Source organism: Archocentrus centrarchus, chromosome 3 (genome assembly GCF_007364275.1).
Source record: "Archocentrus centrarchus isolate MPI-CPG fArcCen1 chromosome 3, fArcCen1, whole genome shotgun sequence".
Classification (NCBI taxonomy): Eukaryota; Metazoa; Chordata; class Actinopteri; order Cichliformes; family Cichlidae; genus Archocentrus; species Archocentrus centrarchus.
The window spans coordinates 6883071-6899379 of NC_044348.1; the positions used below are offsets into that span (position 1 = coordinate 6883071).

General features: G+C 40.8%; 1 protein-coding gene across 1 annotated transcript; it reads right to left on the reverse strand.

The window, feature by feature from the left end:
• Positions 1–446: 446 nt before the first annotated feature.
• LOC115778116 (mortality factor 4-like protein 1) lies at positions 447–7661 on the reverse strand. Its single transcript, XM_030726154.1, has 12 exons — positions 7464–7661; positions 7034–7080; positions 6870–6937; positions 6655–6741; positions 5817–5897; positions 5616–5641; positions 5282–5370; positions 4609–4710; positions 3562–3650; positions 2359–2531; positions 2028–2112; positions 447–1021 (listed from the first exon to the last, which is right to left on the reverse strand). Exons 1-12 carry the CDS (start codon positions 7501–7503, stop codon positions 937–939), a joined length of 972 nt encoding a protein of 323 aa, XP_030582014.1. The 5' UTR covers positions 7504–7661; the 3' UTR covers positions 447–936.
• Positions 7662–16309: the final 8648 nt, after the last annotated feature.

The following is a 16309-nucleotide window of genomic DNA, read 5'->3' on the forward strand; positions in this document are numbered from 1 at the left end:
ACCCACAGAGCTCACACACTGACTTGTAAAAATGCCCCTTTCTACACATAAAGAAATAACCTTCTGCTTACCAGGAATCAGACGCCTGCAGTTGAACGCATCATGTTTAATCATTCCTTTATAATTTTTTCACACTGATGTCAGGATATATATTTTGTGGTGCATCACATGTTGTTAAAACCTGGTTGGAGGCATTTTGGATGTTTTACATTTGAACTTAAAGTTGTATTTCCGAAAAGTCAACACGTGACTTAAAGATGGATAACCTGAGCGTCTGACTTGTCAGATTAAACCAAACTCAGCAGGAGGACGGGTCTCTATCTTCAATTTCCTGCTGCTGCTACTGAATTATTAGTGACATTTAGCAAGATGCGTGTTAAAGAACAGCAATAATCCCAAATAATTTACCAGATATGAACAACAAAACACAGTAAACAATGTGGAGATTGTGTATAAACATTTTTTTTTTAAACAAACTGATACAAATACACAAGATACAGATACAAAAACTGCTGAATACTGACTGTGAACCAGCATGAAACTGCACTTCATTTGGCCGAAGAAACACTAATAAATACCCACATGCAACAGTAACAAATATCTATCAGCTGGAATGCACAAAAACACCAAAGAGCTGCTCTGTGGCGATGGATGATGAAGAAACACACCTTTTTAATGACCTTTAAAAATAACAGGGATATGAAAAGTAACTGGGACAGAAAAAAAAGAAAAGTGACTCAGTTAGAAAGGCTTCACATTTTTTTTTTCTTCTTGACAGTGACGAGCTCCTGAGACCTTGGTGGGGGGAAGTGAATCAGTTCAAGTGAAAAATATCGTCCAAGACTGCAATCCAAAGGGTAGTCACGGATATTTTAGTCATGCTCTGGGAGATTGGGATGAGGTCGTCTCAACAGGAGCGTTGTTTGCTGAGAGCTCTCACACAGCTTTGCGGTGGTACTCTGGGGGCGCGACCTCGTAGTCACTGGCATTGAAAAGGGTGGATGAATTCTTTACCAGGTACCTGCAGGAAATGAAGAACTGCCCGTCAGCGAGGAGGGAAATGGCTGGTGTGCACATTTTCACACTCAGCTTAGTATGCAATTACCAACAAGTTTATAAAATACACAAAATAACTTTAAAAGTAAGATTAGATTGTGGTGCCTGCATCATGTCGAACTCCTGATGTCGAGCTGGATTTTAAGTAAGATCTGTGTGTGCTGGCAAGTCAGGAAAAGATAGGAGAAAAAAAAGCCATTCACAGGAAATTCATACTCAGAATTCAGTGAGAATGGGGGCAGTTATGTTTTCTTATTTTGATATAGAATAACAAACCTTTCCAAAATAAAGGAAATGACTATGCTGTGGACTATACGAGGGCTCAAGGCAGTGTTTGCTTTAATAAATCTTCAAGTTACACAGGAAATGACACCAGTGTTTATTACACAGCTTACAAGTTTGTCTTCTCTCGTTCTCTACACTTTATTTTCATGTTATTATTACGGAGAACATGAAGTCAGATAAGAAATGAGAATAAAAGTGCAGTAAATATGTTCCTATATGTTCCGCCTCTTCAGCTAAAAAGACTTCTATATAAAAAGGGACAGCCTCAGCGCTGCGGGTCTTTTTTCTCCATCATGTCTCTGACATTGCCTGAGGCACAGCGTATTCCTTCGTACATTCCTGCACATCGTGTTCTGTCACCACTGAACCAGTCAGTGCAGATGTGTCCACGGTGCTGTTCACACATCAAAAACCACTAAACATCCCACACGAATGATCTAAGAGACTTTAAATCCGCGTTCGATCCAAATGAACAACACGTTACCTCGGCCGGTCATAACGCGCTGCAATGTGCAGAGTCAAGAAAAATACTTTCAAGAGCAGAAAATCGATTTCATGGCTTATGTTTTTGAGGGTCTTCAACAAGCCTGGCTGCGCTAATATGAATGTGAGTGCATGATGACATTTGAGAATCTGCCAAACACGACACAGAGTGACGAGTGGTGTGCTGGGAGTTAAAACCTTACTTGAGGAAATCTTGGAGGTAACTGAGCAGCAGAGCCAGACTCTTCTCATCCAGTGGCGTGTAGGCCAGCATGGCTCCAATACGAACTGTTGGTGGGGGACGACATACAGTGTATGAGGAGCAATGCTGACTGCAGACTGAAGGAGATTCAGGAGAGATTTCTTTATGTACGAGGGCGCTTAAAATAACATAAACAGGCCGAGGTGCACAAATTGACGACCATGAAGGGAACAGCAGCCAAATTTAAATCAGTTTCATCAGTTTTCTGAACCTTTTGATTACACCTTGTACAATATATATACACAGTATATATGTGTTTCACTTGACCCCACCAAACAGACGCAGCAGGTGTGGTGCTCCGTACACCTGAGACATCGGCATGTCTGGATGTTCAGCCAGGATCTCAGCATACTGCGGCCTCTCAAACTTGTAAAGCAGCTGAGTGCCCAGCATGACGTTGAAGTATTCCCGAATCCCTGCCACCACTTCGCTCACAGCGTATTCCCTAAATGAACGAAGAAGAGAATTAGTGGATTACTGGAGACAGCAGAGGTCACACCGTCCACAGAGCAGTCAGTAGTATAGATCTGAACACTTGTGTGAGAGAAATCACTGGGCTTACTTTGTCTCAAAGCTGTTTTTGTTGTGCTGTGATGCAGCAAATGTGAGAAAGCAGACAAGTACTATTCTAAGAAGACTGACGCAGAATTTTTCTCCTACATTTTTTTTTTTTTACAAAATAATCCCTGCTGCAATTGAATAAAGGAAATTATTTTCTATTACCTAAGAGAGATTCCCAGTGTGGCAGATACTATCTTATCTGTCTGTGTTTTTGAATACATTAGTGAATACCACCACCCCAACCTAAACTAGGTATGGTTTTATTTGTAGTCTACTGTACTGGAAGACAGGATGAGTCAAAATCATCTGACCCCCATACTTCATCTGCTGCACATATGCTTAATAAAGTGGGGCTGGATGATTTCTAGCTACTGTCATGCCAATAACTGGCTACAGGGGCTGAAAACTAAATCACTTATTCTGGTGTATTTTTATTTCAAACCAGAAAAGGCAGCATGCCGAGATATTTAAAGAAGGTCTCAGATAAAGGATGCCCAAAAAAAGACCCTAAAAATGCAGCTCTAAGAACTATGACAGCTCTCAGTTCTTGAAATGCAGACACAGGAAAAACAAACAAACAAACAAACAAAAAAGAGTTCTGGTTCAAAAGCAATGTTTGATTTACTGTAAAAAAGCTCAAATGCACATAATAGACAAGTTGTGGTTTTAGTTATGCTTATTTTAATACTGCAAAGTACTAAATCATTGGTGTTGTGTCATTATAAATATAGTTGAGCTAATGGTACGTGTGTGTGTAAGTATCTCCATTAAGGGCCAATTTGAAAAGTGTCTTTACAAGGAAGGTAATCACTATGTGGTTGACAGATGCTGTGCTGCTGAATATTTTCACCACAGGATATCACCGTTTCCCTACGGCTACATTATCCTGACAGCGTCGGGGTGTTTACTCTTACTTATTGTCCGAGTTTCCTTTTGATTTCTTGTAGTTTGCATAGTCCTCCAAGATGATCTCTACATTCTTCTTAGCAGGCAGATGAAATAGCTGTAAGCAACAGAAATGTCTCTATCCAAAACTTTCACTCAGCAAAAACATCAAAACACATTTTAAAAATAACTGTAACATTTACTGTCAATCCTACATTAAATAGCTAGTGCGTCCTCTGACTCTGAAACACTGTTGTGACAGACAGTAGATTTTCATGGTAAATCTCTTCTTCAAGGTCATGTCCTTTTGTTCCTCTGGAACATCTTCAGCTTTGCTGCTATTTTTAGAGTTCGCTCTTGTCCCGTTCTGACCTCTCACACCTGAGTGTCTGCGATGTTCGCTGGATCTCCTCCAATGTGTCAAAGTGGCAACACTTCAACGTGAATTTCATTTTGGAGAAGAAGACAAAGTGCTAGGTGCTTTGTGATCGTAGTGGCCTAGAGATTCCTGCATCACAAATGACTGTAAGCGGGATCACAACGACACACACCACAGTTCACGTGGTCCCCCCACGCTTCTGATAGTGATTCTGACTGATGTGCTGGCTGCAGGCTTAAACACTGCGGACTCTTCCATTAGAAACTGCTGTTTAGTTTGTGGGTGGTAGCTGCACTGCAGGTCCAGCTCTTGTTAGCTGTGATGATCCACAACATGACATGCAGCTCAGGTAAATTTGACCCAAGCTGATGTTTTCTTTCTGCACAAATTTGAGGTTCATGGTGAAATCAGAGACAAACAAGCACAAGTGGTCAGAACAGGAATTCCAGGGATCTAACTGCAGCTGGAGCAATGGATCGCTCACAGCAGAGAAGACTTTGAGGTGAAGAATTTGAGTAAGACAAGGCTTTCGGTTTCTATGGGGCTGCAGAACTTTAGATCATACCTGCTGGATATTTTCTCTACCATGGATCCAAATATCTAGCTGCCACATGGTGCATAAATAAGCGCATAAAACCTGTGAACCTGCCGGGATTTTTTTCTTTTTTTGGGGGGGAAAATGTGATTTTTTTTTCACCTGTTTCTGTCGAGTAATGAGGTCCCAGTCATCCACCAGCCAGGGTTTCAATTCCTCAGGGATCTTCACTTTCACTTCCACACGGTTGGTGAACATCTCCTCCTGTACACACACAATATGACCTTGTTGCTTTTTAAAGCTTTTGTGTACTGGTGATAGCTGGTGATATTTTGTGGGTTTTACCCCCTTTACCATTAACCATTTTAAATTTCTTTCACAGAAAAACAAAGAAGAAATACATAAAATCCAAAGCTATGCTCTTTAGGATGAATAATAACAGCAGACCTGCATACACCGAATGTCCAGCTTTAAATACAGTATGAATGCTGAATGAAGGCACTTTACAAGGAGCCACATTATATGCACACTTCTAAAAAAAAAATTTGGGGTGAAAAAAAATCCTAACACCTACTGTGGCCCACAGGGTACACTGGTCCACTCATGCAGGAATAACCGACTCTTCAAACTATTTTGTGAGCTTAAAGAAATGAGACAAAACCAGGATGTTCTGTACTGCCCTTGAGCAAGCCCACCCTCAACATCGCAGTATTTTCCCCCATTCTGCTCACACCTCAGGAAGGAAGCTGAGTTGGCATTCTTATGAAAGAATCAAGTTTAAGCTGTGGTTTTTTAAATCACAACTAAAGGCTCCCCAGTAAGTGATGATACATACACTCTCCACAGTGGGATCAACACGAGCCCTCTTCTTCCGCGGCCCCTGGGGCGTCTCTCCGCTGCTGGTACCTTCACCCGACCCTGGGGCTAAACAAGACACCCACCACAGCTTGTAAATTACACAGAAAAAAAAATGTGAACAGGTTTATTATCTGTGGGATCAAAGGGCAGGTAGTGACAGCCTTTTAAATACTGAACAGGTCTGTAAGAGACTCTCTAAATGTATTTGAAGCTCACAAGGCCACAACAGCCAAGGCGCTCTTACAAGAACAAAAAATATCTGCGAAGAACAAATCTTCAATAAATATATTTTGTACAAATATTTTACTTACTCTTCTGTTTTGCCTTTTTCACTTTCCTAAAATGCAAAAAAAAAAAAAGGGCATTATAGTATGACAGTCTTAGTACAAGACACTACTTTCATACATGAATGCATACAGTACTTCATTCTGTATAAGACATATTATCAAGGTTGCATTATATCAATTGATGTGATGAATTATTAGAGAAAGGAAAAGAAGCAGGACACTTACAGATCAACATTTTTCTGCTGCACAGCAGCAATCTTCTTGCTTGGTGCTAAACCCCTCATCTTTCCCTCAACATAATGATCCCTGTGGGAGAAAAAAAAAAAAAAGACAGCGAGAGAGGGGACAATTATTGAAATTTATGTGAATCGCTTTTACTGACCATACTTGAGCCAGACTGGTGAATCACGCCACGGTGGCACAGACACAGTATAGCTGTATTGGTGGATTGTCCTTGTTGTTTGATATGATGAATCTAACATTAAGAATCTTTGTACAACTCATATTTTTATCCACTGACAGCACTAACTGTATATAGGCTTTAATATATCTTGTGTAAATCATATTTATACTTTTATTTTCATATCTACATATTATATTCATTCTAACTGCACACTGTGGGTCAGGGGAAACAATTTGATCCTCTACATATTCCAGAATTGGCAATAAAGCTTTGACTTAAAGGTGAGTTTGACATAGAGATATCGCATAGATGGGTCACTCCACACTAAACTGTACAACTGGAGCCTGTGTGAATATGACATAATATTTACTTAATCAAAAGCAGCAGAAGTTAGAGATGAGATAAAATCAGCTTCAACAATTTTAACATCACCAAGAAAGAAAAGTGTCCATCCAGATCTGCAGTCCCCAGTGGACAAGATATTGTTACATGATTAAGGACCTTCTCTTTAAATCTCTCTCCTAACACATGGGCGTAACCATTAGTGTCCAACTTTGTTACGTCCATGGTTGTGCTGCTGCCAACATCTTAACTAAACAGACTGGATACACAAACACTTCTTTGTCATGAGTGCCCGTGTGTGCGAACAGGTTAACTTACTGATTGGCCTTTTGAAGCTCTTTTTGTTTGGCAAGGTTGCTGTCCACATATTTGAGAACTCTGCTTTCAGGAACCCATTCATCCCAGCTGCAAAGGAAAAAAACAAACAAGCAAACAAAATAACAAACATCTCAGACCTTGAAACTTCATCAGTGTTATAATTCATATTCAAATAGACACACAAAATCAAACTTTATTCAAACCAAGCGGCTCACTTTTTGTTCCATCCGCTGTAATGAATGAAGTATTTAATCTGCTTATCCTTTATGTTGATCTTGACACACTGTAAAAGCAAGAAAACAAACACACAGGCTCTGCATCAATTTATTTTACAGTTAATAAATAACTAATAACACATTCACAAAGTGTTGGCACAAACCTTTGCCTCATAGAGCAATGGCCCATGAAAGCACAGGACTCTTTCACCTGCGAGGAGGGGAAACTAATGTTAAAAAACACGTTAGGATGCACAAAATGATCGCAATGCATTCTACTCTAACAAAACCTAGACAGAAATAACGCAACAACATTAGCGGCTAATACAGAGCATAAATAGCAAGCTAGCTAACCGCTAGCCTCGCGCTAAGATCTGCAAAGCTGCTCCTTCAGCTAGCTTTACTTGATACACTTCATTGTGATGTCACGTCAGTTTAACATGTGTTTTCATTGACATCTGGGCTGTAAAAAGCCTCTGTCTCCTTCCCCGGGGACCGCTAACGTCGAGCTACAGCTGCAGGGACAACAACAACAAACCCGCCCCCTTTCCAGGCGCTAACGGGGCACCATCAGTGTTATTTTCCCCCACCGACCTTCTTGAAATTTAGGTTTAGGGTCCTGTTTTGGCGCCATTCACGGAGTCAACTGTTCGGACCTCTGAACGATCAAATTCTTGCATTGCCAGAGTCCATTTCTTCCAGGCACAAACACCTCCGACATCGGAGCCAAAGCCAAGGGGAAGCCGAGAATGGCCTGCCTGCCGCGGGTCACCTGACCACCACCGAGCACCGGAGCTGCGCTGCGTTCACTGCTCCTCCTCAAACTCGTACAAACAGGGATTTGTCATACGCGATTTCACAAACTCATCTAGCATTTTAGTCACAAGTAATATTATTTTAATTGTTTGGTTTTTTTTTTCACTTGATATAACTCTTTATTTATCCAAATTTTGATTTATTTTTTATGCTATTTTTGCTTACTGACTTTGGTATTGAGGGCTATTGTATCAAAAACACTTGTACCACATGTAAGTTGCTTCACGTGGTGTTGCTGTTTGTTGACTTTGTAGGCTGCAAAGTTTGAGCCAAGAGCAAACTCCCATCATCCCGGCAGTAAAATGCGTAAAGCTGCTGTGAATATCAGCGCCAAATTTGCATTAAAAAGTGTTCTCTGACTGACTCTATCACTAGTATATCGCTTAATAAAATAAATTTTTTTTTAAAATCCTTACCATCAATTAAACCTTTTTGCTTTAACTCTGACTGGAAAAGACATGACTGCTAGTGATGTCGGGTGAAATTACTTAAAGTATCATTTAATGATTTGGGCAAACGGGGGTCAGAAGATCTTCAAAACAGGTTGATAGTCATGAATTCATAACAAATATTCACTCTCTCAATGTGCTATTTTAGTATACCATGAAAAATATTTCATACCAATGTCCTCTTGGGTTTACTTTGTCTCAGCAGACTATAGCAGCTACAGGCACGTTACTCTCACTCTATCATCATGAAGTGTTGACTGGTCCTGCACAGCCACAATCACCCTCCCCCTGTCCTCCCCATCAGTGTGCCTACAGAGCTAAATGATCTACTGGTGATGCTACCTGAGGATGCTCTTCGCTGACTTTAGCTCTGACTTTAATACCATCATCCCAGACATTTTTTCTCAACAAACCTCAACACTTGGGTTTTCTCTGAACCATCTGTGCCTGGATCAAGAACTTCTTAACAAACTGCACTCAGAGCATCAAACCCACTCGTCCTCATCCATGACACTGAACACTGGAGCTCCTCGATTTTGTGCGCTGACGCCCTTCTTTACACCCACTTCTTTACTCAGCATACAGAAATGAGATACAGCAACAATCAGCATGGTGCTCAGTGAACGACCCGGCTTTGCACATCACCCAGACCAAAGGGCTGATATTGGCTACAGGAAAAAGCACGACTCAGACCCAGCCCTACTCAGTGTTAATGTGAGGTCCTTTAAATTCCTCAGTGTCCTCCTGTCAGAGGATCTCTCCCAGTCAGCCAACACTCCTGCCATGTTTATTAGGAAAATTTCTTTCTACCGTTCTAACATACTGCACACCAGTGTGGTACGCAGACTGCTCTGTAGCAGACAAGGAGACCATGTAAGGAGTGGTGAGGACAGCCGGGTGCATCGTTGGCTGCCAGCTGCTGTCCCTGAAGGACATTGCCACCTCACCCAATCTCAAAGGAGCACGAAACATCATCAGGAACTGCGCTCACCCAGATAGATGCTGGCTTCAGCCTGCCCTTTGTCTGCATAGTATCTGTGACAATAGTGGCTTGACAGAACAGAATCATCTGAATGAAAAGACCTTCTCAATTATCCAGCCATTTTCACTTTTAATTAAATTCCTTAGGCCTTACTTATAGCCACTAACCAGCACATTCTAAACATAATAAACGTAATTATGTTTATGTCAAGCAACTGACTAAAGAAGGATGAGATTTTTGTGGACACAGAACAACAGGGGTTCTTAGCCTTTTCTAGTTGGCAAACAATTTTTAGGCCACATATTTCTCATGAACTCTGAGTTGTCGCATTGTAACCACAACATACTTTTGAATGTGAATTGGCCCACTGCATACTTTTGAGATACATGTATTTTTAATTGAACTGACAGACCCCAAGTGGAGCAAATCCTTGAGTGTCATTATTTGCATGTCAGTGAAGTTCATGCAATACTGCACCGTGTAAAAGTCTCGAGTCACCTCACATTTCTTTATATTTTATTAGAAAAATGAGAAATGGGTGCAGCAGTTTATTGAAACATATGCAAACATACATGGAAATACAGAATATAGGGAGAAAACAGAGTTTGTACAATTTGAACAAGCTTGAAAGTCAATATTTGGTGTGACCATCTTCAGTCTTCATCACAGTCTGAACTCTCTGAGGCCGCTTTCTTCGCATTTCTGTAAGCAGTCTTCAGGAACAGTTCTCCAGGCTTCTTGAAGGACATTCAAAGCTCTTCTTTGGATGTTGGCTGCCTTTTGTTCTGTTCTCTGTCAACATGATCCCACACTGCTGCGATAATGTTGAGGTCCAGGGAGGCCAATGCATGAGTGAGCGTGTTCCACTGTGTGTTTTTCTATCCATAGGCAGTGTGCTTGGGATCATCGTCATGCTGAAAAATGAAGCTGTTGCCAATCAGATACTTTCCAGATGGTTTTGCATGGTGGATCAAAATCTGACAGTTTTGTTCTGCATTCATAATTCCATCAATTTTGACAAGATCTCCAACCCCACTGGTTGAAATACAGCCCCAAACATGACAGAGCCTCCACCATGTTTTACAGATGGCTGTAGACACTCACTGTTGTACCTCCTTCCTGACCTCCTCTATATAGATTGACAACGATTTGAACCAAGAATTTCAAATTTGGATTCATCACTTCATAAGTTGCCACTGATTATCAGTCCAGTTCTTGTGTAATGTGGCATACCTCTGCCTTTTCTCCCGGTTTCCCTTTTTTAAGAATGACTTCTTGACAGCCACCCTGCTTAAGCTTCAGTGAAGAATATATGGATCATCATCTCAGGACCTGTCAGGTTTTTGCTGGATTTTCTCCTCTTTCTTAAGGACATGACTTTCAGATATTGTTCATCTGCTGTAAATTGTTTTTTTTTAGACCTGCCACTTCTTTTGTCCTCAGATTTTAAGGACACACTGCACACCATACTGAGAGATGCCAAATGTTCAGCTAACAGCTCTTTGGCAGTCATCTTGTTGGAGCAAAAATGTCATTTTCTGTCTGTCAAACTGTTACCTTTGAGATTTTTCATAGATTGAAAGAATGATGTGGTTTTGTGACAGGCTGTGTCTAAAGATACAATTTAAAATGGGTTCTTTGCTAAGGTGTCTGTTGTGTGTAGTAAACATTGGTTCATGCTTTGAGTTAGGTACCTTATTTATGCTTAAATGATGGTCTGGCACAAGGACTGGACTGAAAATGAGTAGAAAAAGTAGAAAATGTCCAAAGAAAAACTTAAACTGTTGTGCAACACCACTTTAAAAAAAATGCAAGAAAGTCTGGCTCCTTGGAAGCAAAATATAAAAGGGTGGCTCAAGACTTTTGCACAGTACTGTAGACTCTTACAGTTTGTGTTAGAGACACAGACCCCACCAACTTCAACTACTGAACATCTCCTGAGAAATAGAAGAAATATTACAGTGTGAAATTAATCACCCTTCAAAACATCTAAACATCTTTTCAGCCCTTTAATTGTGTTTATCCACTGCTGGGGCAGTGAAGTGAGCTGAAATGTAAAAATATACACTTAATGGAATAACTTTCCTTAGTGGTTATTGATGACAGCCCACATGAGAAAGAGCAAACTATCATTATACAATGTCAAAATGACTCAGGAGGCAGAAATACCATCAAGACCTCATAAGCTGTTAACTTAACCTGACGTACATACAAACCCAGAAGTCTCTGCAGGTGACTTATATAAATTTTTATGCTAAACCTTGTGTCATGGAACTCACAGTGGCAGGCAGGTTGAGGACCCCAGTTCATGACTGAACTTTAAACATTTAAAGTTTATTTGGAAAACTCAGTGCAGACAGAATTGGACCGGAGCCAGCAGAACAAAATACAAACTCTCTTGGAAAAGAACAGCGACTGACGGCGAGCACACAGCAGCAGGAGCTGACGACAACAAGGACGCGGTGAGGAACAAAGGGAAATGCAGACAATATAAACACACTAGGTGATCAGGGAGATTGGACACACCAGGGAAAACAGCTGACCAGAATCACACACTAACAAGACTGAATATGAAACCCATGAAGCAAAAGACTATTAAAGTAAAACAGGAAGTGACTAAACATGACGGACAGAAACCGGGACTAAGACACATGGACTTGAAACTGGGACAAAAGATAAACAATACATGAGACTGACTAGAGAGAGAGCACCACAGACCAAACACAGAGATAAGGACTGAATATGGGAAATACAGGAAAATCGGGCTCAAATACAAATATCCAGAACTCAGGACACAACTCAGATATCTAACTAAGGAAAACACAGAGAGAAAACAGAACCCAAAAATCAGAAAACAGAAAAACACTGTGTCCCAGACCCAGGACCATAACACTTATTTTACTGCATTTCCATTAATTACTCATTCCCTGCCTCTACAAAGCATTTAAAAAAACAACAGACTGAACTATCGCACGCATATCAACTGTTACATTTAAACAGCATCAAATTCACCAAGAGCAAGCAAAAAAAACCCCAAACAACAAAGCTCAGAGACATCATCAAAGCACCGGCCTTTATGTTAAAGCATAAAGTTCAGTTTGCATTTCTGAGTTTCAGCTACAGATACGTGAAATCTGTTAATAACAGCTGTTCAGGCACTGAGAGCAAAAACAACCCAAAGGTAGAAAAGAGTGAAACAGTTTCAAAATCAAAATGTAACAATAAATAAGGTCTTTCTGTCTCCGTTTGCTGTTTCGGTGCGCTGATGGTGGTTAGCACTGTTGCTGCACAGCAGGAAGGTTCCTGGTTCAATCCCTGACAGGGACCTGCATGTTCTCCCTGTGCCTATGAGGGTTCTCTCCAGCTTCCTATGACAGTCCACAGACATGCATGTTAGGTTACACGGTGAGTCTAAACTGTTCATGGATGTGCTCGAGGTGGTTAGAATCAAGCACTTTATGAATAAATGGTTAAAGTGCTATTTAAAAGTACATTATATATTTCTGTCCCTTCATTCAGCATTGGTTCTGATCAGAGCAGGTCTGGATGTTTTTATTTATAAAATCTATGTTTATATTTATAATATGATAAAAATATTACAAATATTTTATAATACTTGTAATGTGACAAACAGTGTCATCCACGGGCGAGTTCCAAGATAAAAACCTCTGCTGCCAAAAAAAAGGATCGTCTCACATTTGCCAAAAAACATTTTGATGATCCCCAAAACTTTGGGAAAATATTTTGTGGACTGACAGAATATTCAACAAAAGAATATTAACAAAAGTTGAAAATGTTGGAAGATTTGAGACCTGTTACATCTGACATAAAACTAACAGAATTTAATTAAAAGACAAAGATCATAGTAACAGTCAAACATGGTGGCGTTAGTGTGATGGTCTGGAGCTGCTTTGCTGCTTCAGGACGACTTGCTGTAATTGATGGAAACATGAATTCTGCTCTCTATGAGAAAATCCTGAAGGAGAATGTCTGGCCATCAGTTCATGTCCTGAAGTTCAAGCTCACTTGGGTTATGCATCATGACAATGAAACACATCAGGAAGTCCACCCCTGAATGGTACGAAAAAAAACAAAAAGGTTTTGGAGTGGCCGAGTTCAAATCTGGTCTCAAATCCGACAGAGATGCTTTGGCATGACCTTAAACAGGCCGTTCATCCTTGAAAACTCTCCAGTGTGGCTGAATTAAAACAATTCTGCAAAGAAGAGTGGGCCAAACTTCCCCCACAGTGATGTGAAAGACTCATTGCCAGTTATCTCAAATGCTTGATTGCAGTTCTTGCTGGCAAAAGTGGCACAACCAGTTATTCAGCCAGTTTCCCAGTCATGGATTAAGCATGGTCCTAGACTAAAAAGACAAAGTCAATGAAGACCACAATCGGAAAAAGTATTTAGTCCAGGATTAGACATAGACTCTGTATGGGAAACTGGGCCATTATGTTTAGGGGCAATGAATTTTTCACTCAGGGCCAGGTAGGTCTGGATTATTTTTTTCCCTTAATAAATTAAATCAGCCTCTAAACACTATTAAAGCCTTTTGTATTTACTCGGGTTATCTTTGTCTAATATTAAAATCTGTTTGATGATCTGAAACATTTAAGTGTAACAAATTTGCGACAAAATAAAAAGAAATCAGAATACTTTTCACAGCACTGTGTAACACATTGTATAATAATGCAGTCCTATACAAAAGTATTGAGCCACCCCTCTTTCTTTATATTTTGCTTCCAGGGAGTCAGACTTTCTTGGTCTTGAGCAACAGTTCTCCAGCTTTTCTTTGGACATTGTCTGCTTTTTCCATTCATTTTCAGGCCAGTTTTTTTTTAACCTGTCCATTTTCAGAGGAATGATTTTTGTTGTTTGTTAAACCACTTCACACTGACCCATGAATTATTCAAGCATAAAAAAAACACCTAACTCAAGGGATGAACCAGTGTTGTGTCTACGCATAACAGACGACTTAGCAAAGAACCAATTTTAATCTGTATCTTTAGGCACTTTGTTATTAACAGCCTGTCACAAAAAACATATAATTTGTTTTAATTTCTTTAGGTGAATCTATGAAAAATGTCAAAGATAAAACAGTTTGACTGACATAAAATAGCATTTTTGCACCAACAAGATGATTTCCAAAGAGCCATTAGCTGAAAAAGTATGGTGTGCAGTGTGTCCTTAAAACATTTAAGGAAAGTGGGAAGTGGAGGCAAACAGAGGACGTGTCTGGCTAAAAAAATATCTGCAGCAGATGAACAATATCTGAAAGTCATGTTCTTAAGAAACAGGAAAAAAAAATCCAGCAAAGACCTGACACAGGACCTGAGAGATGCAAATTTTTGGTTCAAATCTTCATAAATATGTATGGAATATGAGAGAAGTACAAAAGTGAGTGTCTACAGCCATCTGTGAAACACAGTGGAGGCTCTGCATTGGTGTGGGGGCTGTATTTCAGCCAGTGGTGTTAAAGATCTAGTCAAAATTGATGGAATCATAGACACAGAAAAGCACCATCAGATTTTGTTCCACCATGCAATACCATCTGGAAAGTGTATTAAAGATGATGTCTGTGTAGATTCTCAGTTATCCAGGTCATAGTAGTCTCTGGAGCTTGAAAAAGGCGACTGGACTTCTTTTTGTTTCTTGAAGACGTTTCACCTCTCATCCGAAAGGCTTCTTAGTTCTCGACCAATGGTGGAGAGACCCAGGTATTTAAACCCCTGTGGGCGTAGTCCCCTGGAGGTGGTTATGACCCTCTATTGATCATGTGCTTGAACACATGTGCCCAGGTGTGAAGGGGGCGTGGGTCATATTTAATCAGTGGTTTCAGTTGAAACCAATTTAGGACTCCGCTCCATTGTTTCCTGTGGCCTATTGAGGTCACTGGAACAAAGGTGTGAATGGGGGTTGAGACGTCTGGGAAGGGAGCTCAGGACAGCACTGTAAGCGGGGGAAAGTTGGTGACGTAATCCACCTCCTCTGTTCAATGATGGTTGTTCACAGTGGACATAGATGGCTTCTTTCACTCCTCTTTCAAACCATCTGTTTTCCCTGTCCAAAATGTGGACATTGGCATCCTCAAAAGAGTGCCCTTTTTCCTTCAGATGCAGATGTACTGCTGAATCTTGTCCTGTCGAGGTGGCTCTTCTATGTTGTGCCATTCGTTTGTGAAGAGGCTGTTTGGTTTCACCAATGTAGAGGTCCGAGCACTCTTCACTGCACTGAACAGCATACACTACATCGCTGATCTTGTGTTTGGCGGGTTTGTCCTTGGGATGAACCAGTTTTTGTCTTAGGGTGTGACTTGGTTTGAAGTATACTGCATAAGTATTGTTGTCACTGAGGAGTGTAGTAATTTTGTTGTGGTAATCCGATGAATTCAGCACAACCGTGCACCTCCCCTTGTCGGCTGGCAGTATGGTGATGTTTTGATCCTTGCTTAGGGCTGTGATGGCCTTCTTCTCCTGAATGGTGAGGTTGGATGGAGGAAGTCTTGCACTGGAGAGAGTGGCTGAAACTTTCATTCTGATCTGTTCTGCTACAGGATGAGAAAGTTTGTTATTTCTTATAGCGGTTTCTGTTGCTGTGATGAGGTCTACTATAGGAAGCTGTTGTGGGGCTATGGCAAAGTTGAGTCCTTTGGCTAGCACATTTTCTTCTGGTTTGGTGAGGACCCTGTCTGATAGGTTCTTCACCCACTTTCCTTGGTTTCCATTGCTTATCGTGTCGTCCTGTTTGTTAACAGATGAATGGTATGCCTTGGTTTGCAGAGTTTGAAATTTACGTAGTTGTCTTTCCTTGCCTTTGATGTGTTGTGCGAGCTGGGCTTTGTCCACAAATGTAGAAACTTCTTCTGCGATGGTGTGAGGTAAGAGTGATGAGAGTTTCTGCTGAGTCTGGTGGATTTTGTTCTGGAGTGCATCTATGGTGAAATGGACCTGTCTTATCCTTTCACTTAAAAGGTGGTTCTGTGCTCTCCATAGAATTTGGTCAGCTCTATGTCCTTTTACTGTGGACCCAAGGTGCAAACTCTTGGGAACCAGTCTGGACTGTCTGCATCTCAAGTTGAAACGAAGGTGGTTCCTGTAGTCCGCTAGCTTTCTTGAGTCCCTTTCATACTCCCGCACCAATTGAAGGGTGTTCCTCCCAAAGTGCAAGGCAATATGTCTGTGTAGATTCTC

Bases quoted from the DNA above. Each gene is read 5' to 3' on its own strand.
- LOC115778116 (XM_030726154.1), bottom strand. From the start codon at position 7,503: ATGGCGCCAAAACAGGACCCTAAACCTAAATTTCAAGAAG. The intron at 6,742-6,869 runs GTGAGCCGCTTG...TTTCCTTTGCAG, and splicing joins TACAGCGGATGGAACAAAAA to CTGGGATGAATGGGTTCCTG. The intron at 5,898-6,654 runs GTAAGTTAACCT...TTTCTCCCACAG, and splicing joins GAGCTTCAAAAGGCCAATCA to GGATCATTATGTTGAGGGAA.